The sequence below is a fragment of the Petromyzon marinus genome, chromosome 52, assembly GCF_048934315.1.
Source record: "Petromyzon marinus isolate PM22_M1 ecotype Great Lakes invasive population chromosome 52, UKy_Petmar_22M1.pri1.0, whole genome shotgun sequence".
NCBI classification, from domain to species: domain Eukaryota; kingdom Metazoa; phylum Chordata; class Hyperoartia; order Petromyzontiformes; family Petromyzontidae; genus Petromyzon; species Petromyzon marinus.
Window position 1 is genome coordinate 6,014,570 of NC_133718.1, and position 19,816 is coordinate 6,034,385.

A 19,816-nucleotide genomic window follows, 5' to 3' on the forward strand; every position below is an offset into this window, starting at 1 on the left:
TACCTTAGATCCCCTTCTACAGGTATCACAAACTAACAAGGTAAGGGAGTCTTGTCTTAGATCACCCTCCTACAGGCACCACAGACTAACAAGGTAAGGGAGTCTTGTCTTAGATCACCCTCCTACAGGCACCACAGACTAACAAGCTATTGGAGTCTTCGCTGCCAACCCCGACATTTCCCCCCACCCCATCTGGAGGAATGAGCGCGCCCACCCCCACGGGAAGGGTGGGTGGGGGTAGGGAGCAGCCCTTTTGGGGTAGAGTGGTGGTGGGGGGGTCCCTCAAGAAGCCCAGCCCGGGGAGTCCGAGGGAGACACGGCGGGCGGCAGGGCGAGAGATCGCAGTCCCTTCACGCGGCACCCGGGAGTCTGGACTCTTCTTCGAGCGGCGCGACGTCTTCTCGCAGCAAGTGACACAGGTGATGTGAGAGACACAGGTGATACAGGTGATGAGAGAGATACAGGTGATACAGGTGATGAGAGAGATGCAGGTGATACAGGTGATGAGAGAGACACAGGTGATACAGGTGATGAGAGAGATACAGGTGATACAGGTGATGAGAGAGATACAGGTGACACGGGTGATGTGACAGACGCAGGTTGCGCAGGTGATGTGAGAGAAAGAGGTGATGAGAGAGACAGGCGATGAGAGAGACACGTGATGATAGAGATACAGGTGACACGGGTGATGTGAGAGACACAGGTGATACAGGTGATGAGAGAGATACAGGTGACACGGGTGATGTGAGAGACACAGGTGATACAGGTGATGAGAGAGATACAGGGGACACGGGTGATGTGAGAGACGCAGGTGGCGCAGGTGATGTTAGAGAAAGAGGTGATGAGAGAGACAGGCGATGAGAGAGACACGTGATGATAGAGACACAGGTGACACGGGTGATGTGAGAGACACAGGTGATACAGGTGATGATAGAGACACAGGTGACACAGTTGATGGAAGATGCAGTCTCCTCGCCTCTCCTAACATTCACGCTCTCTCTCTCTCCGCCTTCTCCACAACTTCTAGAGCACAGCGTTCATCGTATCAGCTGATAGTTGGCGCTCGCGATCGAGTTACTGATGATTATTGAGTAGATTACCATTAGCAAGAGGACGCGGCTATGAAAAGTGTGATCTTGAGAGAGGTTCGTGACTTGCCATATCAGCTGATTGTTGAAACTCTTGATAAAGTTACCGATGATTATTGAGTATGTTACCATTAGCAGGAGTTAGCGACTATGAAAAGTGCCGTTGGATCGCGGAACCGATCTCGACACAGATTGAGAAGTTCCACGTGGCGAGATCACGGCTCCATATGAGGCGCGTCATATAGACAAGCGGACAATATCACTGCTTCCCACTTTTATCCCACCACATAAAAGATAAAAGTATTCTTTTTTTTTACGCAACCCACCCACCGCACGTGCCCTAAAACGAAAATAAAAAAAAATATTTGCCAGGTAAGGGCCCACTGAGCTCTGTAGCTCGTTCGTCGGAAGCGACCTGGATATCACAAATGATAGCTCAAGGAATTTGCTTATCATCGTGTGCAAATTTACGGCAGTCAAATACTCTAAACGCGTGATGTTGATTCTAAACGTGGAAGGGAAAACCCGGAGGTCACGGAGAAAAGTCCACGCGACCACGGGGGGAGAGAGAGACGTGCAAACTCTAAATATGAGCAAGCATCAGGGTCGGGATCGAACCCACGAGCTCCTGTACACCAGGCGAGGTAGTTAACATCTCACCTCTGGGAGTGCATGTAATCAGCAGGCATTTAATCAGTACAAGCAAACTCTGGACAGATTTCGAACCGTTCATTGTCTCAGCGGGGCAGTGTTAAAACCTAAAATCATGATCATTGTCATCATTCATATTATTTTGACGGAGTGCATGCGGGAGGTTGGCCCTCCTCTACTCTGCACGCAGAGAGCGTGCGATGATCTCACCACCATCACCACCGCTCACAGGGCTGATCTCACCACCACCACTCACAGGGCTGATCTCACCACCACCACTCACAGGGCTGATCTCACCACCACCACCACCACTCACGGGGCTGATCTCACCACCACCACTCACAGGGATGATCTCACCACGACCACTCACGGGGCTGATCTCACCACCACCACTCACGGGGCTGATCTCACCACCACCACCACTCACAGGGATGATCTCACCACCACCACCACTCACAGGGATGATCTCACCACCACCACCACCACTCACGGGGCTGGCCGCATCGGAACGCATGGGGTTTAGGAGTGGGGCCGCTTGCTGATGATGGGTTCAGGATAGTGGCCTTGCGTGACCTCTCCGAGCTTTAGAACTCACACAAAGAAGGAGGGGAGGGGGGGGAGACGGCGGGGCGGCGGGTTACTTAGACTGCAACCTCACGAGCCACGGTGACGCTTTGTGTGCGCCTGTCACAGAGACGTGTTTGCTGGCGCACGATTACGAACGACAATACACCCGCCCCGCCCCCCCGCCCCCCCTCCCCGCCCCCCCCCCGCCAGCCACAGCGAGCCAGGGATGTTCCACCGACGTCGCCGATGACTCGCACTGGCGACTCGGTGGTGGTTGGCGCGGAACAAAACCAGGCACGGATCTCCACTCGGTTCTCATTTCGTCCGATCCGAGAACCCTCGGTGGGTTTTTTTTTAATTTTCTTTCTTTCTTTCACGCCTCGCAGGGCTTTCTCCACCATGACTCTGCCGAAGCACGCCGAGGTGAACGCGTGCGAGCAGGACCGCCACCCCAAGCAGCCAGAGCGCATCCTGGGGTCCTGGCGTCATCGCAGGAGAGGGATTTGCTACTGCAAAAACTCCTTGCTCACGTTCACCATCGCTGGTGAGTCCTCCATCCTCCATCCTCAAGTCCTCCATCCTCCTGGGAGTGAGTGTTCCATCCTCCTGGAGTCCTGTGAGCGAGTCCTCTCTCTTCATCCTCCTGGGGGGGGGGAGGATGATAATCGGAGGATGCAGGGGTAGGACAACAAACTAAACACACACAAATCAGTTTTAAAGAAATTAGTTTTCAATCTAAAGTTCACCAGCCTCCTATTGGCAGCCCCTCCCTCCGCCCTCGGTTACTTACTCTGACTAATATATATTTGTTTCACATGACCATCATCATCATTATAGTTTTTTGTACGAAGTATTTTTGTTTAGAACAATGAATGTATAGGTGTGTAGAGTATATCGTGTTTATACAGAGCGTGGTTTCACAAACTCCAGGCCTCGCCACCCACCCTGCCGTCTTCCCGCATTAACACATGTACTCCTACCACATACAAATACAGGTTAACTCGTTCCACGCTGCACGCGCCCGAAGATTGTTAAACACGACCCACGTGACGCGCCCATCAAATGAACACACTCTCTGCGTGAATTGGGCCGATGGACATTAACGTTTAGATGACAGTGAGTGTGTCAACACGTGTTACACGTGGAGGAGCGGTAGTGTAGTAGCGATTAGAGCGCTGCGCTACAAGCCGGGCTACCCGGTTTCAATTCCCGCTCACGGCGAACACCAGTGACGATTATCTGAATCGGTCATGGGTCTCACCTAGGTCGACTCAGCCTCAAATGAGTACCTGGTGCGGCGTGTAAACATCGCCATCTACCCCTTCGTGTGCCGTGTCGGCCTTCATAGGTGCTCGCTAACAGCACTTGCCCCAACAGTCTGCTAAAGGCTGTTGGGGCAAGTGCTCAAAGTAATGTGGAATCCCTCCCCGTAGAGGCGGTTAAATCGAAATTGAACCACCTCTACGGGGAGGGATTCCACATAACTTTGAGATTCTTCAACAAACTCCGGGATAAGAAGGCTCAGCTTATCGAGTCTCCCACCTTTCTTAAAAGATGCCGTGACTCTAAGGTAATACCAACCGCATTTACACTGACCTCTGCTGCTGTAACTTATTTTAATGCAAAACGAATTCTAGCTAGAACTAGCTTAGCTCTTATCTCAGAAAAAATCTGACTTACGCGCACCGAACTAGATCAGTTAGACAAGACACTCTACAAATCACACTTATCATTGACGGCAACAATGTCCACATCGGATTGGGAACAGGTAGACAATATGACTGCCTCTTCAGCTGCCACTATGTCGACCAAATATAAGGACAATTTGATTTCCAAATTCAACCACCTTTCCAACAAGAAATCGGACCCCCACACCGAAAAGCTAGACGTCAACAAAGTCGTAATTAATCGCAGTAACAGTTCTATTTCTGATAGTCTGAAAGCTGTTTTAGCTAAAGGTCTAAACTTTGCAGTCATGCCTAAACACATACCAGTTAATGATATCATTGCCCATGTTGACGTTGCACTCAAGGGCCTGGGTCACATCGCTGCAGACGTAGCAAGATCTGAAATCGCTGCAACCCTCAAAAACGCTAAGATGCCACCTAGCAACATCAGCAAAGATGAGCGCTTTGAATTATCTCAATTAAAAAAGAGAGATGACATTGTCATCCTCTCAGCCGATAAGGGCAATGCCACCGTCATCATGGACAAAATAGAATATAACAACAAAATTCAGGAACTACTCAACGATGGCAGCTATACAAAAATAAGAAGAGACCCCACTAACAGCCTGGTTACTAAAACCAACAAAATCATTTCTGATTCAACAACATGAATTGATCAAACCAAACAGTTCTCGTTGAAACCTTCTGTGGCCAGACCACAAAAGATTATATGGCCTTCCAAAGATACATAAAGAAGATACACCCCTTCGTCCCATCGTCTCCACTATCAACTCCCCCACCTACAAACTGGCTCGTTTTCTGTCTGATATCCTGCGACCTTTCACTGGAAAAACCACCTCTGCGGTACTAAACTCTACTCACCTGTCCCCAGACGACCTGCTTGTCAGCTTTGATGTGGTTTCCTTATTCACCAAAGTTCCTGTACTTGACACCATCGCAATCATTGAAGACTTGGTTAATCAAGGACAATTTCAACCGAGAAGATGTATTCTGGCTCAGAAACCATTGGAAAGATGTTATAAACCATTTCGGTTCTTAATTGATTGTATTTTACGGTGACCTTCAGACCGCAGTCCATTCGCAGGCACTGCCTCTTAATACCTTTCACACGACGGTAAATGGTATGGCTTATAGCATGTTGTATAATAATAAATAGTATAACATTGTAATGTTTAACGTAATTCATGGGGCAATATATAGTATCGTAATTGTATAGTGAATATACAGCAATATGGTATACATTAGGGTTGATAGAATAAGACATACTGTAATATTACAAGTCTAATATTTTATAGTCGAAAGTATAGGGTATTGTATAGTAACGCATTGTATAATTCAAAGGTGGAATTAGTCTTAGGATATGATATTATACCATGTAGTTTAGATTGAAAGGTATAATATTATATTGTATAGTAGTCCAGTTTATAGCACAGTTATAACGCAACACAGGACAGAGGACTGTGGCGGTTTTGTTGTATCCCTTTTTAACCCCCCCCCCCCTCCTCCGTACCGAAGCTTGTCCCTATTCATATGTTAATTCCACCCACACAGCTTAAAAGACGCTGCACTTGCTTGGCAGTGCTCACTCAAGCGCTGTCTTCTGGACAGTCCTGTTCCTTCACCTGAAGAAGGCTACTTGTGTTGTGGCCGAAACGTCGTGAGATTTTCTTTTATTATTTTTTATTATTTAATTTCCATTCTGCGTGGCTTTACCGACAGAACCAAGAAGATTAATCTTTGTCTTTGTTACACGTGCCGCAGACAGCGTGAACTGCGATGTTTTACACACCGCGCTAGGTATTCATTTTAGGCTGAGTCAACCAAGGGGCAGGCCCAGCACCACGGTTTAGGTAATCGTCACGGGTGTTGGTGGCCGTGAGCGGGAATCAAATATCGTAGCGCCATCGCTCCCCCCGTGCAGCAAACATCACCGCACCTGGGGCGGCCTTCAGACTTGCACTCGTTGAGACAGAGACAAAGACAAATATCCCCCGTATAGCCTTAACAGACTTTAGGGGCAAGTGCTGTTAGCGAGCACCTATAAAGGCCGGCACGGCACACGAGGGCGTGGGTGGCCAACACCACGCCCGGCTGCCTTTGTCTTCCTAGCGGCGATGTTTACACATCGCACCAGGTACTCATTTGAGGCTGCGTCGACCTAGGGGAGGCCCAGGACCGGTCCAGATAATCGTCACCGGGGTTGGCCTTGAGCGGGAATCGAACTCGGGCCACCAGGTTCGTAGCGCACGTACACACACACACACACGCTCCTTGGACCGCACGAGCCGTGTTGATGAGCATTTGAGGAAAAGCTATAATTACAAATTACAAATGAGCACACGTCTGATGCGAGAGAGCCCCCTCGAATGTCATCCAGAGCGTGCTTTCACGAGCTTGAATTAAAACCGACGGAGGCAATTTCGGTCAAGCCCAAGGCCGTGCACCGGACGAGGCGTGGACTGCGAAGTGGAGCTCACGGAACAATGAACGTGGGCGCCGCGGTGGCGAGATGTCGTGGGCTCGATCCCTACTCTGACACGTGGATATTTGGAGTTGACATCTCTCGCGCTCTCTCTCTCTCTCTCCTCTCTCCGTGGTCGGGTGGATTTTTTTCCCCGGTTCCTCGGGTTTTGTCCTCCACATTTGAGCCACTTCGTTTGAGCTCTCATTTGTGGCCATTCTGGCTTATGAATGAGAGCTGCAGAGCTCAGCGGGCCTTACCTGGTAAAATTCAAAATCCAATTTTGGTTCAAAAGTTTATTTCGCGGGGCTTCTATGAAAGCGCGCGTTGGGCAAAGGCGGCGATGCCTCGCTAGGAGGCCACTGACCTCGCGTGTCGCGAGGACCTCTCCAGCTGGAGCCTGGGACTACTCCCATCACGGCCCCATTCACGTGCCGGTGCCGGTGCCGCTGCTGCTGCTGCAGGTGGGGAGCGGTAGCGCAGAGGTTCGAGCGACCGCTGCGCCACCAACCCAGGCGAACCGAGCTCACGATCGCCGCTCGCGGCTCATCGACAACCGGTGACGATTCATCTGCACCGGTCCTGACACTCGCCCAGGATTAGGTTGACTCAAACCCCAAAATGAGTACCCGGTGTGCGATGTGTAAAAAAAAAACATCGTCACGAGGGAGACAGAGACGGCCGAGTGTGGTGTTGGCCACCCACCACTTCGTGTGCCGTTCCAGCCTTCATAGGTGCTACTCGCTAACCAGCAACTCCCCCCCCCCCGAAAAAAACATCTGTTCAGGCTATACGGGGGAGGGGGGGTCTTTTTCTTGTCTTCGATGTGCTCCATTTTACGTTCCAAGCATCGCCTCGTGAAACTGAATCAGGAGCGCTTAGATCCAAAACTGCGGTGACAAAATCGGAGAAGCTCCCCGTGCCCACGTGACACGAATGGGGATAATCCTCGCCCATTCACAGAGAAGGGGGGGGGGAGTTGCTCACGATGAGAGCCTCCCCTGTTACGTGATCTTACGCAATGGCTTTGCCCCCCACCCCCACCACCCTCCTGCAGGCCTGGTTCTGCTCGATGTGACCTATTACCTTTGCCTCCACTCAGCAGCTTCTTGCACGAGTTGAGCGAGCGAGGCTTTCGCATTGATCGCTGCTGTGCTGGCAGCTCAACCCGCGGTGACTCCGCTGTGCTGATGAGTCCTATTTTCGGCGACGCTAGCACGGCCCGCCGTTGTCTGTCACTTAGCACATCACCCCGCCGCTGCGCGCTGTCAATTGGGATCGGTCACATTCGGCTCGGAGTTATTTTGACGGCGACGCGTGGACACAGGGGACGAGAGACGCTCCTCGTCGGCAGCCTGCCGATGGATGTCTGCGGAACGCACGGATACGGCCGTGCGCGTTGTCATACGCACGTGGTTATACGCACCTGGTTATACGCACGTGGTTTTACGCACGTGGTTATACGCACGTGGTTTTACGCACGTGGTAAAACGCACGTGGTTTTACGCACGTGGTTAAACGCACGTGGTTTTACGCACGTGGTTATACGCACGTGGTTTTACACACGTGGTTTTACGCACGTGGTTATACGCACGTGGTTAAATGCACGTGGTTTTACTTACGTGGTTAAACGCACGTGGTTTTACGCACGTGGTTATACGCACGTGGTTTTACGCACGTGGTTTTACGCACGTGGTTAAACGCACGTGGTTTTACGCACGTGGTTAAACGCACGTGGTTTTACGCACGTGGTTAAACGCACGTGGTTTTACGCACCTAATTATACGCATGTGGTGACACGCACGTGTTTTTTTGGGAGCATCGCGATTGAGAAGCAGACGTTCGCGCACACCGGTGGAGGGCGCGCACGTGCAAAGCGCAGCCGAAATTTTTTTTACAAAATAGATCATTAAATAAATATTTCCGACTTTGAAGGCAAAGGCCCAAAACGTCAAACATGTCCGCAACGACGAACGGCACTGCGGTGGACGGTACCGAGAGGCTCTCATCCTGCAGTGGAGAGAACACGGACGACGACGACGATGATGATGGCGACGATGATGAATGGTTGTGAGCTACCAACACTTCTTCTTTGGTTCTTTCGGTAAAGTCACGTAGAATGAGAATAAAATAATAAATTGATCAAATAAAATAACACAATAATATTCTCACGACGTTTCGGCCACAACACAAGCGGCCTTCATCAGGTGAAGGGACGAGACTGTCTGGTAGGACAGACTGTCTGGTAGGACAGACTGTCTGGTAGGACAGACTGTCCTACCAGACAGTCTCGTCCCTTCACCTGATGAAGGCCGCTTGTGTTGTGGCCGAAACGTCGTGAGAATATTATTGTGTTATTTTATTTTATAAATTTATTATTTTATTCTCATTCTACGTGACTTTACCGAAAGAACCAAAGAAGATGAATCCTTGCAGTCACGAAAGCTTTAAATCGATACCAACACTTCGTTTTGCCTTCGCTCGTTTTTTTTTTGCGACGCGCACTTTCGTGTCTTTAGTGTCATTTCCCAATCGATGTTTTCTATGACATGAACAAATCTTTCCCCCCCCCGTCAATGTTGCAGTTGACGCGAGGCTCCGAGACGTTGCACTGGCAACGTGACGCGGTACACAAGATCACCATGATCCCGTCCTCGTGCCCATCTATGAAAAAGAGCTTTATAGCTCATTCTAGATTTGAAGCTTTCGTGACTGCAATAATTCACACTCTTTGGTTTTATTCGTTAAAGTCACGTAGGTAAAACGAATTAAAATAAAATGAACAATTAAACACGACGTTTCGGAGGCAACGGAAGCTTCCGTCTTCAGGTGGGACCAGTCACAGCCAAAATCGTTGCACCAACCTGGTGCAGCAATTTTGGCTGTGACTGGTCCCACCTGAAGACGGAAGCTTGCGTTGCCTCCGAAACGTCGTGTTTTAATTGTTTATTTTATTTTAATTCGTTATACCTACGTGACTTTACCGAATAAAACCAAAGAGTGTAGCTTTATAGCTCATCGGATTCCTCCTCCTGCAGTATAAATAATTATTCTTATTCTGATAAGCGACCTCGCCCTTGCCCGACAGCACCCTGAAGACACTGCACCGATTCAATGTAATCGCCTGCTTCCATCGTACGGCAAGGGTTGATCGAGGTAGGTGAGATGCCCAGTCAGGAACAACAACAACAACATCATCATCATCGTCGTGGGATGTGTAAAGAACTTTCGTCGTCCCGCCGCGAGGACGCGAATACAGGGAGCGACTGTTGATGCGTTGTTGTCGTTCACGCGCACCCTCTTCGATGAGCACGGTTGGCTACGTACGACGCGAAAGAAGTTCAGCAGACAATACAAACGTTGTGTTCATTAAACAAGATGCTTAACGGGTTACATTATCCCCCCCCTCCCCCATGCAATGTTACAGAACAACAGGCGTGCAATCCATCTCGTCTTCCTCCTTCTTCCCATATATGCCTCTGCACATTCCATCAGCCACGCGGCCTTCCGGGAGAGTTTTTTTTTTCTTTTCAGCCAGATGAGTTCAATGCAAGCAAAAACTCTGGACCGGTTTTGACGCTCATTGTCTCATCAGCAGCAGAGTCAGGCCCCGCTGGTGCATTGCCACGTGTTTGCAGGCAAGGACACGCCTCTCTGTTAGATGTGGGTCCAAAATAATCCTACTCCACCATCACCTATTCGTATTGTTTCACATTACATTTTAGCTATTCTTGTATCTGTTGACCCACATGCCTGATCCCCCCCCTCCTCCTCCACCCCCCACCACGTGTCGACAGGAGTGATCATGGGGGTGCTGCTTGGAGTTGTGTTCCGTCGATCCGGCCAGCTGCAGCCGAACACCATCCTCATCATCTCCTTCCCCGGGGAAATTCTCATGCGAATGCTCAAGATGCTCATCCTGCCGCTCATCATCTCCAGCCTCATCACAGGTAGCGCCGCCACCCGGTCTGCCCTCGAGCGTCGCGGTGCGTCACGTAGCGCGGTGTCACGTGGCGGTGCGTCACGTCGCGCGGTGTGTCACGTGGCGGTGTGTCACGTCACGTCGCGCGGTGTCACGTGGCGGTGCGTCACGTGGCAGTGTGTTACGTCACGCGGTGTGTCACGCCGTGCGGTGTGTCACGTCACGGTGTGTCACGTGGCGGTGTGTCACGTGGCGGTGTGTCACGTCGCGGCGTGGTGTGCCACGTGGCGGTGTGTCACGTGGCGGTGTGTCACTTCGCGGTGTGTCACGTCACGGTGTGTCACGTGGCGGTGTGTCACGTCACGCGGTGTGTCACGCCGTGCGGTGTGTCACGTCACGGTGTGTCACGTGGCGGTGTGTCACGTGGCGGTGTGTCACTTCGTGGTGTGTCACGTCACGGTGTGTCACGTGGCGGTGTGTCACGTGGCGGTGTGTCACGTCGCGGTGTGTCACGTGGCGGTGTGTCACGTCACGCTGTGTGTCACGTGGCGGTGTGTCACGTGGCGGGATGTCACGTGGCGGTGTGTCACGTCGCGCGGTGTGTCACGTGGCGGTGTGTCACGTCGTGTGGTGTGTCACGTGGCGGTGTGTCACGTGGCAGTGTGTCACGTCGCATCGTGGTTTGTCACGTCGCGAAGTGGTTTGTGACGTGGCGGTGTGTCACGTGGCGGTGTGTCACGTCACGGTATATCACGTGGCGGTATGTCACGTGGCGGTGTGTCACGTCGCGGTGTGTCACGTGGCGGTGTGTCACGTGGCGGTGTGTCACGTCGCGCGGTGTGTCACGTGGCGGTATGTCGCCTGGCAGTATGTCACGTGGCGGTGTGTCACGTGGCAGTATGTCACGTCGCGCGGTGTCACGTGGCAGTGTGTCACGTCGCGGCGTGTTTTGTCACGTGGCGGTGTGTCACATGGCAGTGTGTCACGTGGCGGTGTGTCACGTCACGGTGTGTCACGTGGCGGTGTGTCACGTCGCGCAGTGTGTCACGTGGCGGTGTGTCACGTGACGGTGTGTCACGTCACGTCGTGGTTTGTCACGTCGCGATGTCGCCCCTACCCCCAGGCTTGTCCGGCCTGGACGCGCAGTCGAGCGGCCGTATGGGCTGCCGGGCCCTAGTCTACTACATGGCCACGTCAGTGACGGCCGCCATCCTGGGCATCGTCCTGGTGCTCGCCATCCACCCGGGAGACCCCAGCTTGAAACCGGACAAAGGGCACGAGGAGGAACTCCAAGCGGTGTCGAGTTTCGACGCGATCTTAGACCTCATTCGAAACGTCTTCCCGGAAAACCTCGTGCAGGCGTGCATGCAACAGGTGACGGTTTTTTGTTGTTGTTGTTGTTGTGTCGCTCGGTGGGCGAGAGGGCAGGGGGCAGGAGGACAGGAGGGAGGAGGCAGGGGGTGCTCACCCCCCCCACCCCCCCTGGTGGCTAAAGCTACGAGTTGGGGGCCCTCCCCCTTGACAACCACCACGACACAGGTTTTCAACAACAGTGTCAAAGAACACAAAAAAAACGCATGTAATGATGTGAGCAGGCAAGAGGAGCCGCGATTTATAGCCGAAGTGCACTCCTATCTGGGTTGTTTTTTGTATATCTCTTTTGGTATTGTTCGGTGTTGTAACTCGCTGACCCACGCCGCCTGGGACACGTGCGAAAAAGGGCTCCAGAGCTCATCGGAATTTCCTCCAGCAGTCTAAATAAATATTGCCGATTCCACACATCCGGAGTGAACGCGACGTCCCTGACCCAAGGACGTAGCAATGGAGTCAACATTGGTGGGAGGACCAAATCTTCCAGGGGGTCTGGGGGTCCCCTCCCCAGAAAAAAAAATCTAAATTGGAAAACTAATTTCCTGCCTAAAATATTTAAAATTCACTAACACATAGGGTGGACTTTTTTTTTTTACAATAATGTCTAATAGTGTGTTGTATTACATTGCTCTGTTTCTTTTTTACGTTTTCTTGTTTCATTGTATGTAATGGCAGAGATTAGGGATTAATAAAGTACAACCATAACCACAATCATATAAACAGAAATCTATGCAATGTTATATGAAGACAAGTCCAGATATTGTGGCCAAGGCTTAGCAAATTGTTCTTTTTTTTTACATAGCAGAGCAATTATTTTTACATATTTTTGATAGTAATATATTGGGGGGAACATTTTGAGCATATTTGAATATTGGGGGGGGATGTGTCCCTGACCCACCGCTGGTGTCGTTCCCCCCCCCCCACCCCTCTGCGCAAAGATCCACACGGTGACCACGACGGTGGTGGTGCGCCCTACGCTGGCCGGAGACGTTGCCAACCTGAGTTCAAGCCAAGCTCTCGCCATGGACCTCCCTGACTCCACGCCGGCTCCCGCGTACAACTCAAGCAACTCCAGCGAGGCGGACGGCCTCCAGCTCCTCACCACCAAGACTTTGGTCTACATGGACGGCATGAACGTTCTGGGTAAATCGCTGTGCATGGGTTTGTTACTGTACAGCTCGGCGAACGTTCGCGTGACTTTGAGCGAACGTTCTCCCACGGGGAGAGAAAAGAGTTCAACCAATCAGGTAACGGAGCAACGGGGTGGCTGCATCAGTTCAGATCGAGCGATCGGACGGTTTCCAGTTCAAATCCTTATGGGGGGGGACGGGGGGGGGACGTGTCGTGGGGGGATTTACTCGGCTCATCATCCCTCTCTCTGGGGGTCGGAAGGAAGAGCGTTCCAGACGGCCGCAGAAGCGCATCTGACAGCGCGCGATGGCGCTGACCGCCATTATTCGATGGCTTAGCCAAAGTCCGCCGCTGCTGGCGAGCATGTTATTGGGACGGCCACGTTGCCTCCAACAAATTGGCCCACCTGTTCAGTTCCGCGGAGCTGGCGGTCTGGATAAGGGCCGCGAGCTTTTAAACGGGGGCACAGCTGTGCGTTCCCTGCGCGTCGTCAAACCTCCAACCCCACCGTGTGCTTCTGCGTAGGCTTGGTCTGCTTTGTCATCGCCTTCGGAGTGGTGTTGGGCAAGATGGGAGACGAGGCCACGCCGATGCTCAAGTTCTTCAGCATCCTCAACGAGATTGTCATGCGGCTCATCATCATCGTCATCTGGCGAGTGCGGCGACAGGGAGCGCGCGCCTCGACCGCCGATAGCGGTGGCTCGCGACCGGTGCCCTCTCCGCGGAACTGTTGTATGTGTGTGTGTATGTGTGTGGCAAAACAACCCCCTACCTCCTCGCAGTGCCGGACGGGCAACTCTGTCGTGACCACCACTGTCTGTGACCACCACAGTGGCTAAACGGGGGCTCTGGGCGGGTGCGAGGGACTGGTAACCCCTCCACCTTCAAAAAATTACCACGAAACCACGACTTAAATATATAACTAATAAGCTTGTGCAGGAGGCCCCAGGGGGACAGGCGTCTATGACGTCTCCTGGCCAAACCCCAATTGGCGGAGCCAGGAGATTTAATCTCTACCCTCGGGGCTCCTCCAGAAACAACGAAAAGCCACTTCGTGTGGCCACGTGGAATGTTCGAACGCTCACTGCGGAGGAGAGGCTGCCACTCCTCTGTAGGGAGCTGGACCGGTACCGCCTGGATCTCTGTGGCATTCAGGAGGTCCGGTGGACCGGTTCTGGCTCCTGCCACCATGAGGGGTGGACAGTCCTCTACTCGGGGCAGCAGACTGCCAAACAACAGGGTGTGGCTCTTCTTTTGAACAAAATAATGAAGGGTGCGTGGGAGCGTGGCGGTGAGGTGTGGGAAGCTGTAAGCCCCAGGCTACTTTGGGCTCACCTTCCCATCAACCGGAGGTGAGGAGTGGTGGTCGTGGTTACTTATGCCCCCACTGAAGACGAACATCCGTGGAGGGATGCAGGCAAAGCCAAAGAGTCAGATGCCTTCTATGACCTCCTGTCACAGGTGCTGGCTAAAGTGGCCCCTCGGGATAGAGTCATCTTGTTGGGTGACTTCAATGCCCGAGTTGGTCATGATGCTGGCACCTGGTCTGGAGTGATTGGAGGGCATGGGCCAGATCAGCTCAATAACAACGGTAGGAGGCTGCTAGATTTTTGTGCAGCCCATGGGCTTGTAATTACCAACACGCTGTTCCGGCATCGGCGCATCCACACAACATCATGGATGCATGCCGGGTCCAAGCAAGAACATCTGCTGGACTACGTAGTGACGGACCAGCGGATGCGAGCCCATTTCCTTGATACCAGGACCTACCGAGGAGCTGATCTGCCCTCTGACCATCGACTAGTCATCTGTAAGATGCGCCTGCCATTCTTCCACTCCGGTGGTGGGTGTACACCCAGGACCCCATTCCAACGTAAGTGGTCTGGTCTCAGTTAGCTGATGAAAGTTGCAAGCGAGAATCTCATCATCGCTTGCAGCTGGGGTTGGCATCGTCCCCCACTCCTCCTGTTGTCGAGGGTAAATTGGCGAGGTTTAGGACTGTGACTCATGCAGCTGCAATGGCTGCTTTGGGTACGCGGTACAGACCTCCCCAGAGACCCTGGCTGACAGAGGAGGTGTTCAGGATAGTTGAGAAAAAGCGCCAGGCCCACTGTCATTGGTTACAGAATCCCACGTCAGAGAATAGCGTTTGTGTACAGACTGCCCTATATGACATCATAACACTCTGGACCACTGGACGAGTTCCGCAGGATTAGAAGGATGCCGTGATGGTTCCCCTCTTTAAGAAGGGGGACCACACAGACTCTAACAACTACAGAGGCATCTCACTCCTCAGTGTGCCGGGAAAGGTCCTGGCTAGGATTATTCAACATCGCCTTGCCAGGCACGCTGATGAGAGGCTTGCAGCACCCCAATGCGGTTTCAGGAAAGGGCGGTCCTGCACAGATGCCATATTTTCTGTCCGTCTGCTACAACAGAGGTGTAGGGAATTCCAACAAGACCTACATCTCTGCTTTATTGACCTGGTCAAGGCCTATTATACCATCAGTAGGCGTGGGCTCTGGTTTGTTCTTCATGCTTTTGGAGTCCCTGACCCCCTGCTCACGATCATTAAGGACCTTCATGATGGTGAGCGGGCCCGGGTAAAACTACGTGGCCGGGAATCAGAGCCATTCCCTGTACACCTTGGGGTGTGACAGGGATGTCCTCTGGCTCCCACATTATTTAACATCTATTTTGACCACGTAGTTCGTGAGGCCTTCAATAGCTGTACCGGGGAATCTCCATTTGGTACAGATATAATGAGAGGCTGATCGATGCCCGGGTGCGGTCAAGGGATGGCTCCCTATTGCTCAACCACGTTATGTATGCCGATGATTTGGTAATAGTTCCTCATTCAGAGGAGGAGTTGGAGACGCTGCTGCTGAGACTGGAGCGTGCCACTAAGAGATGGGGCTTTACCATCAGCCCCACCAAAACTAAGCACCTGCCTGGGTATTTTGTACCATCGGACACTCCACCCCCATAACTCCCAATCGGTGATGGGGCAGTTGTGGAGAGAGTGCAGAGTTTCCCATACCTGGGCAGTGTGCTTATGATTGGCTCCAGTTTAACAGCAGAAGTCTCACTCCGAATCAGTCGAGCGGCAATATCTTTTCATCGGTTGCATAATGCTGTGCGGAAGCTACCTGGTCTCTCACTCCGCACTAAGCTTCAGGTCTTCTCGGTCACGGTCATTCCCTCCCTTCTCTACGCTTGCGAAACGTAGACTCCCTTAATGGAACATCTCCGCCGGTTAGAAACAATTAGGCTAGCCTTACTACGATCCATCCTGGGTTTAACCAGGCTGGATTGTGTGAGGAGCTCACAAATCCTTGAAAGATCTGGGCAAGGTCCCATCGGTGAGCTCCTCCGGCAGGCAAGGCTGCGTTGGCTGGGTCATGTATCCCGCATGCCCAGCCACCGCATGCCGAAACAGCTTTTGTTCGGCCGGATCGAGGGGGCTAAACGGGCGCGGCACGGTCTAGAGAAGAGATGGGGTGATGTGGTACAGGAAGACGTGGAGCTGAGTGGACTTGCCGATGACTGGTACCAGCAGTGTCAAGATCGGCCTCTGTGGAGGAGGCTCGTGAAGGATGCTACTGGCCAGTTGGAGGCAGTCGCCCTCCAACAACAACGGAGGGCGGAGGAGCGACGCTCACAACAACGAGCGGAGCGCCGGGTGGCTAAAGCACAGCAGGTTGGCACAGTAGGGGGCACAGGTGGTGCATCAGCCAGTCATCTCAGTCAGTCGACCTGTGGCACCTGGGTCTGCCCCGTGACCTCCTGCCAGCGGGCGTTCGACACTTCACGTGGCCTCAAGGTGCACATGGCCTGGCACAAGCGTCGTGGTCACGTCACCGCCACTTAGTGGCGAATGGCGGTTGTTGTTGTTGTGTGTATGTGTGTATGTGTGTGTATATATGTATTAGGGGGAGCGATAGTGTAGCGGTTAGCGCGCTGCACTATGAACCTGGCCACTCGGGTTCGATTCCCGCTCACGGCCAACACCAGTGACGATTATCTGAACCGGTCCCGGGCCTCCTCTAGGTCGACTCAGCCTCAAATGAGTACCTGGTGTGGTGTGTAAACATTGCCACTAGGGAGACAAAGGCGGTCGGGCGTGGTGCTGGCCACCCACCCCCTCGCGTACCGATCCGGCCTTCATAGGTGCTCGCTAACAGCACTTCCCCCTACAGTCTGTTAAGGCTATACGGGGGATCTTTGTCTTTGTATATATGTGTATGTGTGTGTATGTGTGTTTAACACGTTTTAGGTATTCGCAACTAAAATTATCCATAACAGAGGTTTTTCGGGCTAGATCGCGTAGACATATGTGTCGTTAAACCCGCCACCACCCGACGCAGCCAATGAGTAAGGTTTGTCACGTAAACAGAACAATGCCAATTCGTTACGATTACAGCACACCGCTGTGTTGGGAGAGTAAACCCACAAAAAAAGCCCTTCATTATAGACACACGATAAAAAAAATCAACCGCCAATGAATCGCGAACGAAATGCTTTCGATGTTTGCGGAGTCGCGCAGCTCAAGGCGGCGGTTTCCCGCGTGGCTTGCGCTCGCGTGGGGACAGGTACTCTCCCATCGGCATCGCCTCGCTCATCTGCGGGAAGATCGCCGAGCTCAGCGACCTGCACGTGGTGATGCGCCAGCTGGGCATGTACATGCTCACGGTCATCGTGGGGCTCCTCATCCACGGCGCCGTCATCCTGCCGCTCGTCTACTTCGTCATCACGCGCAAGAACCCCCTCAAGTTCTTCGTGGGGATCTTCCAGGCGTGGCTCATGGCCCTGGGCACCGCCTCCTGGTTCGGCTTCTCCTCTTTCCAACGCAGTGATCGATGGCGCGTTTGCAGGCAACTTACGGTGCCGCGCGCGCCTACCGTTGTAAATTGTTATGCTCCGTTTCAATCGACATACGAACGTCAGCAAAATAATGTTGGCAATATAGGAGGAGATGTTCACTATCGTCAGCGAACAGCATGATCATCATCAGTAGCAGCGCCATGAATTTGCATCATCTTTTTGAACAGCAGCAGTGTCATTAATATTTGCATCATCATCATCATCACTAGGATCATCATCCATAGCACCGTAAGTTGTCAGCATCTTTGTTGATCGAATGAGCTATGAAGCTATGAATATTTTTTTGTCAGCATGGATGTCAAGTAGCGATAGGTCAGTGAGTTAAAACAACAATACAAAAACACAATCGGAGTGTAATATAGAGCTTGTTGAACTTCTTTCACACCGTGCATAGCCAACCGTGCTAATCGGAGGTGCCAAAGGTCGGTAGGCAAGTCTCTAAAAATAAATAAGGTATATAAATACTATTTGTACGCGCAAATAATTTTTTACCGATTTGTCAACATCAAATTCAAGCCTTGCGGCAAGGCAGCAAGACAACAACAGCCTCAGACCGCACCTTCCGATATTAGGAAGCCACTTGAAGGATGCACTCTTAAATTTAGATTGAAAACTAATTTCTCTAGAACTGCTTGTTGTGTTTTCAGTTTGTCGCCCGTGCCCTCTGCGCCTCCGATTAGCACGGTTGGCCACGTACGGTGCGAAAGAAGTTCAACACGCAAACATCTACATAAATCTACATGAGATAAGATCCAGCCTGCAAGAAAGCCTTTGTAATGTTTCCTTTGATTTGAAGCTTTCGTGACTGCAGGAATCCATACTATTTGGTTCGTTCGGTAAAGTCACGTAGGTAGAAAATAAAGTATACCTACGTGACTTTACCGAAAGGACCAAAGAGTAATGTCACCTTTGCAGAGCACGGTTGGCTACGCACGGTGCGACAGAAGCCCGACGCACGTACAGAGAGCCTAACAGACGCACGTGCCTTGTGTGGGCGCAGCGCGGGAACCCTTCCCGTCACGTTCCGCTGCCTGGAGGAGAACTTGAAGATCGACAAGCGGGTGACGCGCTTCGTGCTGCCCGTGGGTGCCACCATCAACATGGACGGCACGGCACTCTACGAGGCCGTGGCCGCGATCTTCATCGCGCAGATGAACGGCGTGGTGCTCGACGGGGGACAGATCGTGGTCGTCAGGTACACCACGTGCCGTGGCTGGAGGGGAGGAGTAAGAAGGGGGAGGGGAGGGAAGGAGGAAGCGAAACTCGAGTTCGTAGCGCAGTGCGCGAACCACTGCACCACCGTTCCCCAGTATCACGTGGTTGTCTAACGCTGCTATGCCCCCCCCCCCAACCCTCGCCAGCATGACGGCCACACTGGCGAGCGTGGGTGCCGCTAGCATCCCGAGTTCCGGCCTGGTCACCATGCTCATCATCCTCACGGCCGTGGGACTCCCAACGTCTGACATCAGTCTGCTGGTGGCCGTCGACTGGTTCTTGTGAGCGTCACCCCCCCCACCTCCCCTGCAGGGCAGAGTTCGTTCATCCAATCTCTAGGAACTTCGCAAGCGAAAGGGACGCACGATTAAACCCAAACTAGTTTTTATTTCCATTGGAAACTTCATTTTCCAGTAACAAAATATGATAATTGTTTTTTTTACCCTTTTATCTGGCAACTAAACTGACACCATTTTTTTTACAAGGAGTCATGTTTACATTGACCACAATACCTGCGGTCGGAACGCAAAAAAAAATCATAACTCTGATAATGTATGTGGCACTGTCCTTGAAATTGATTGGTCCACACCCGAGACAGCTTTCTTTAGAGCCTCGTCTCACATGGTGTTGGACCAGAAGACGCCAAAAGGCGCACAACTCAAAGACAATGCACCATCAGAGTATGAGAGCTCGGGGTAAGAATTTACACCATTGGAAACCTCATTTGCCAGTAACAAAATACGATAATTGTTTTTTTTACCCTTTTATCTGAGTTGTGCGCCTTTTGGCGTCTTCTGGTCCAACACCATGTGAGACGAGGCTCTAAAGAAAGCTGTCT

General features: G+C 52.1%; 1 protein-coding gene across 1 annotated transcript; it reads left to right on the top strand.

Moving 5' to 3' along the window:
* The first annotated feature begins 261 nt into the window (after nucleotides 1-261).
* On the top strand, nucleotides 262-19,263 carry LOC116953577 (excitatory amino acid transporter 2-like). Its single transcript, XM_032973897.2, has 9 exons — nucleotides 262-419; nucleotides 2,693-2,850; nucleotides 10,253-10,405; nucleotides 11,501-11,751; nucleotides 12,687-12,891; nucleotides 13,405-13,531; nucleotides 17,472-17,705; nucleotides 18,764-18,958; nucleotides 19,125-19,263. The coding sequence occupies exons 2-9, from the start codon at nucleotides 2,706-2,708 to the stop codon at nucleotides 19,261-19,263; spliced, it is 1,449 nt and encodes a 482-aa protein (XP_032829788.2). The 5' UTR covers nucleotides 262-419; nucleotides 2,693-2,705.
* The last annotated feature ends 553 nt before the right edge of the window (nucleotides 19,264-19,816 follow it).

Coding starts and splice junctions, on each gene's coding strand:
- LOC116953577 (XM_032973897.2), top strand. CDS start 2,706: ATGACTCTGCCGAAGCACGCCGAGGTGAACGCGTGCGAGCAGGACCGC. Junction 13,532..17,471: donor CTCATCATCATCGTCATCTG/GCGAGTGCGGCG, acceptor GCGTGGGGACAG/GTACTCTCCCATCGGCATCG. Junction 17,706..18,763: donor GCCCTGGGCACCGCCTCCTG/GTTCGGCTTCTC, acceptor GTGTGGGCGCAG/CGCGGGAACCCTTCCCGTCA.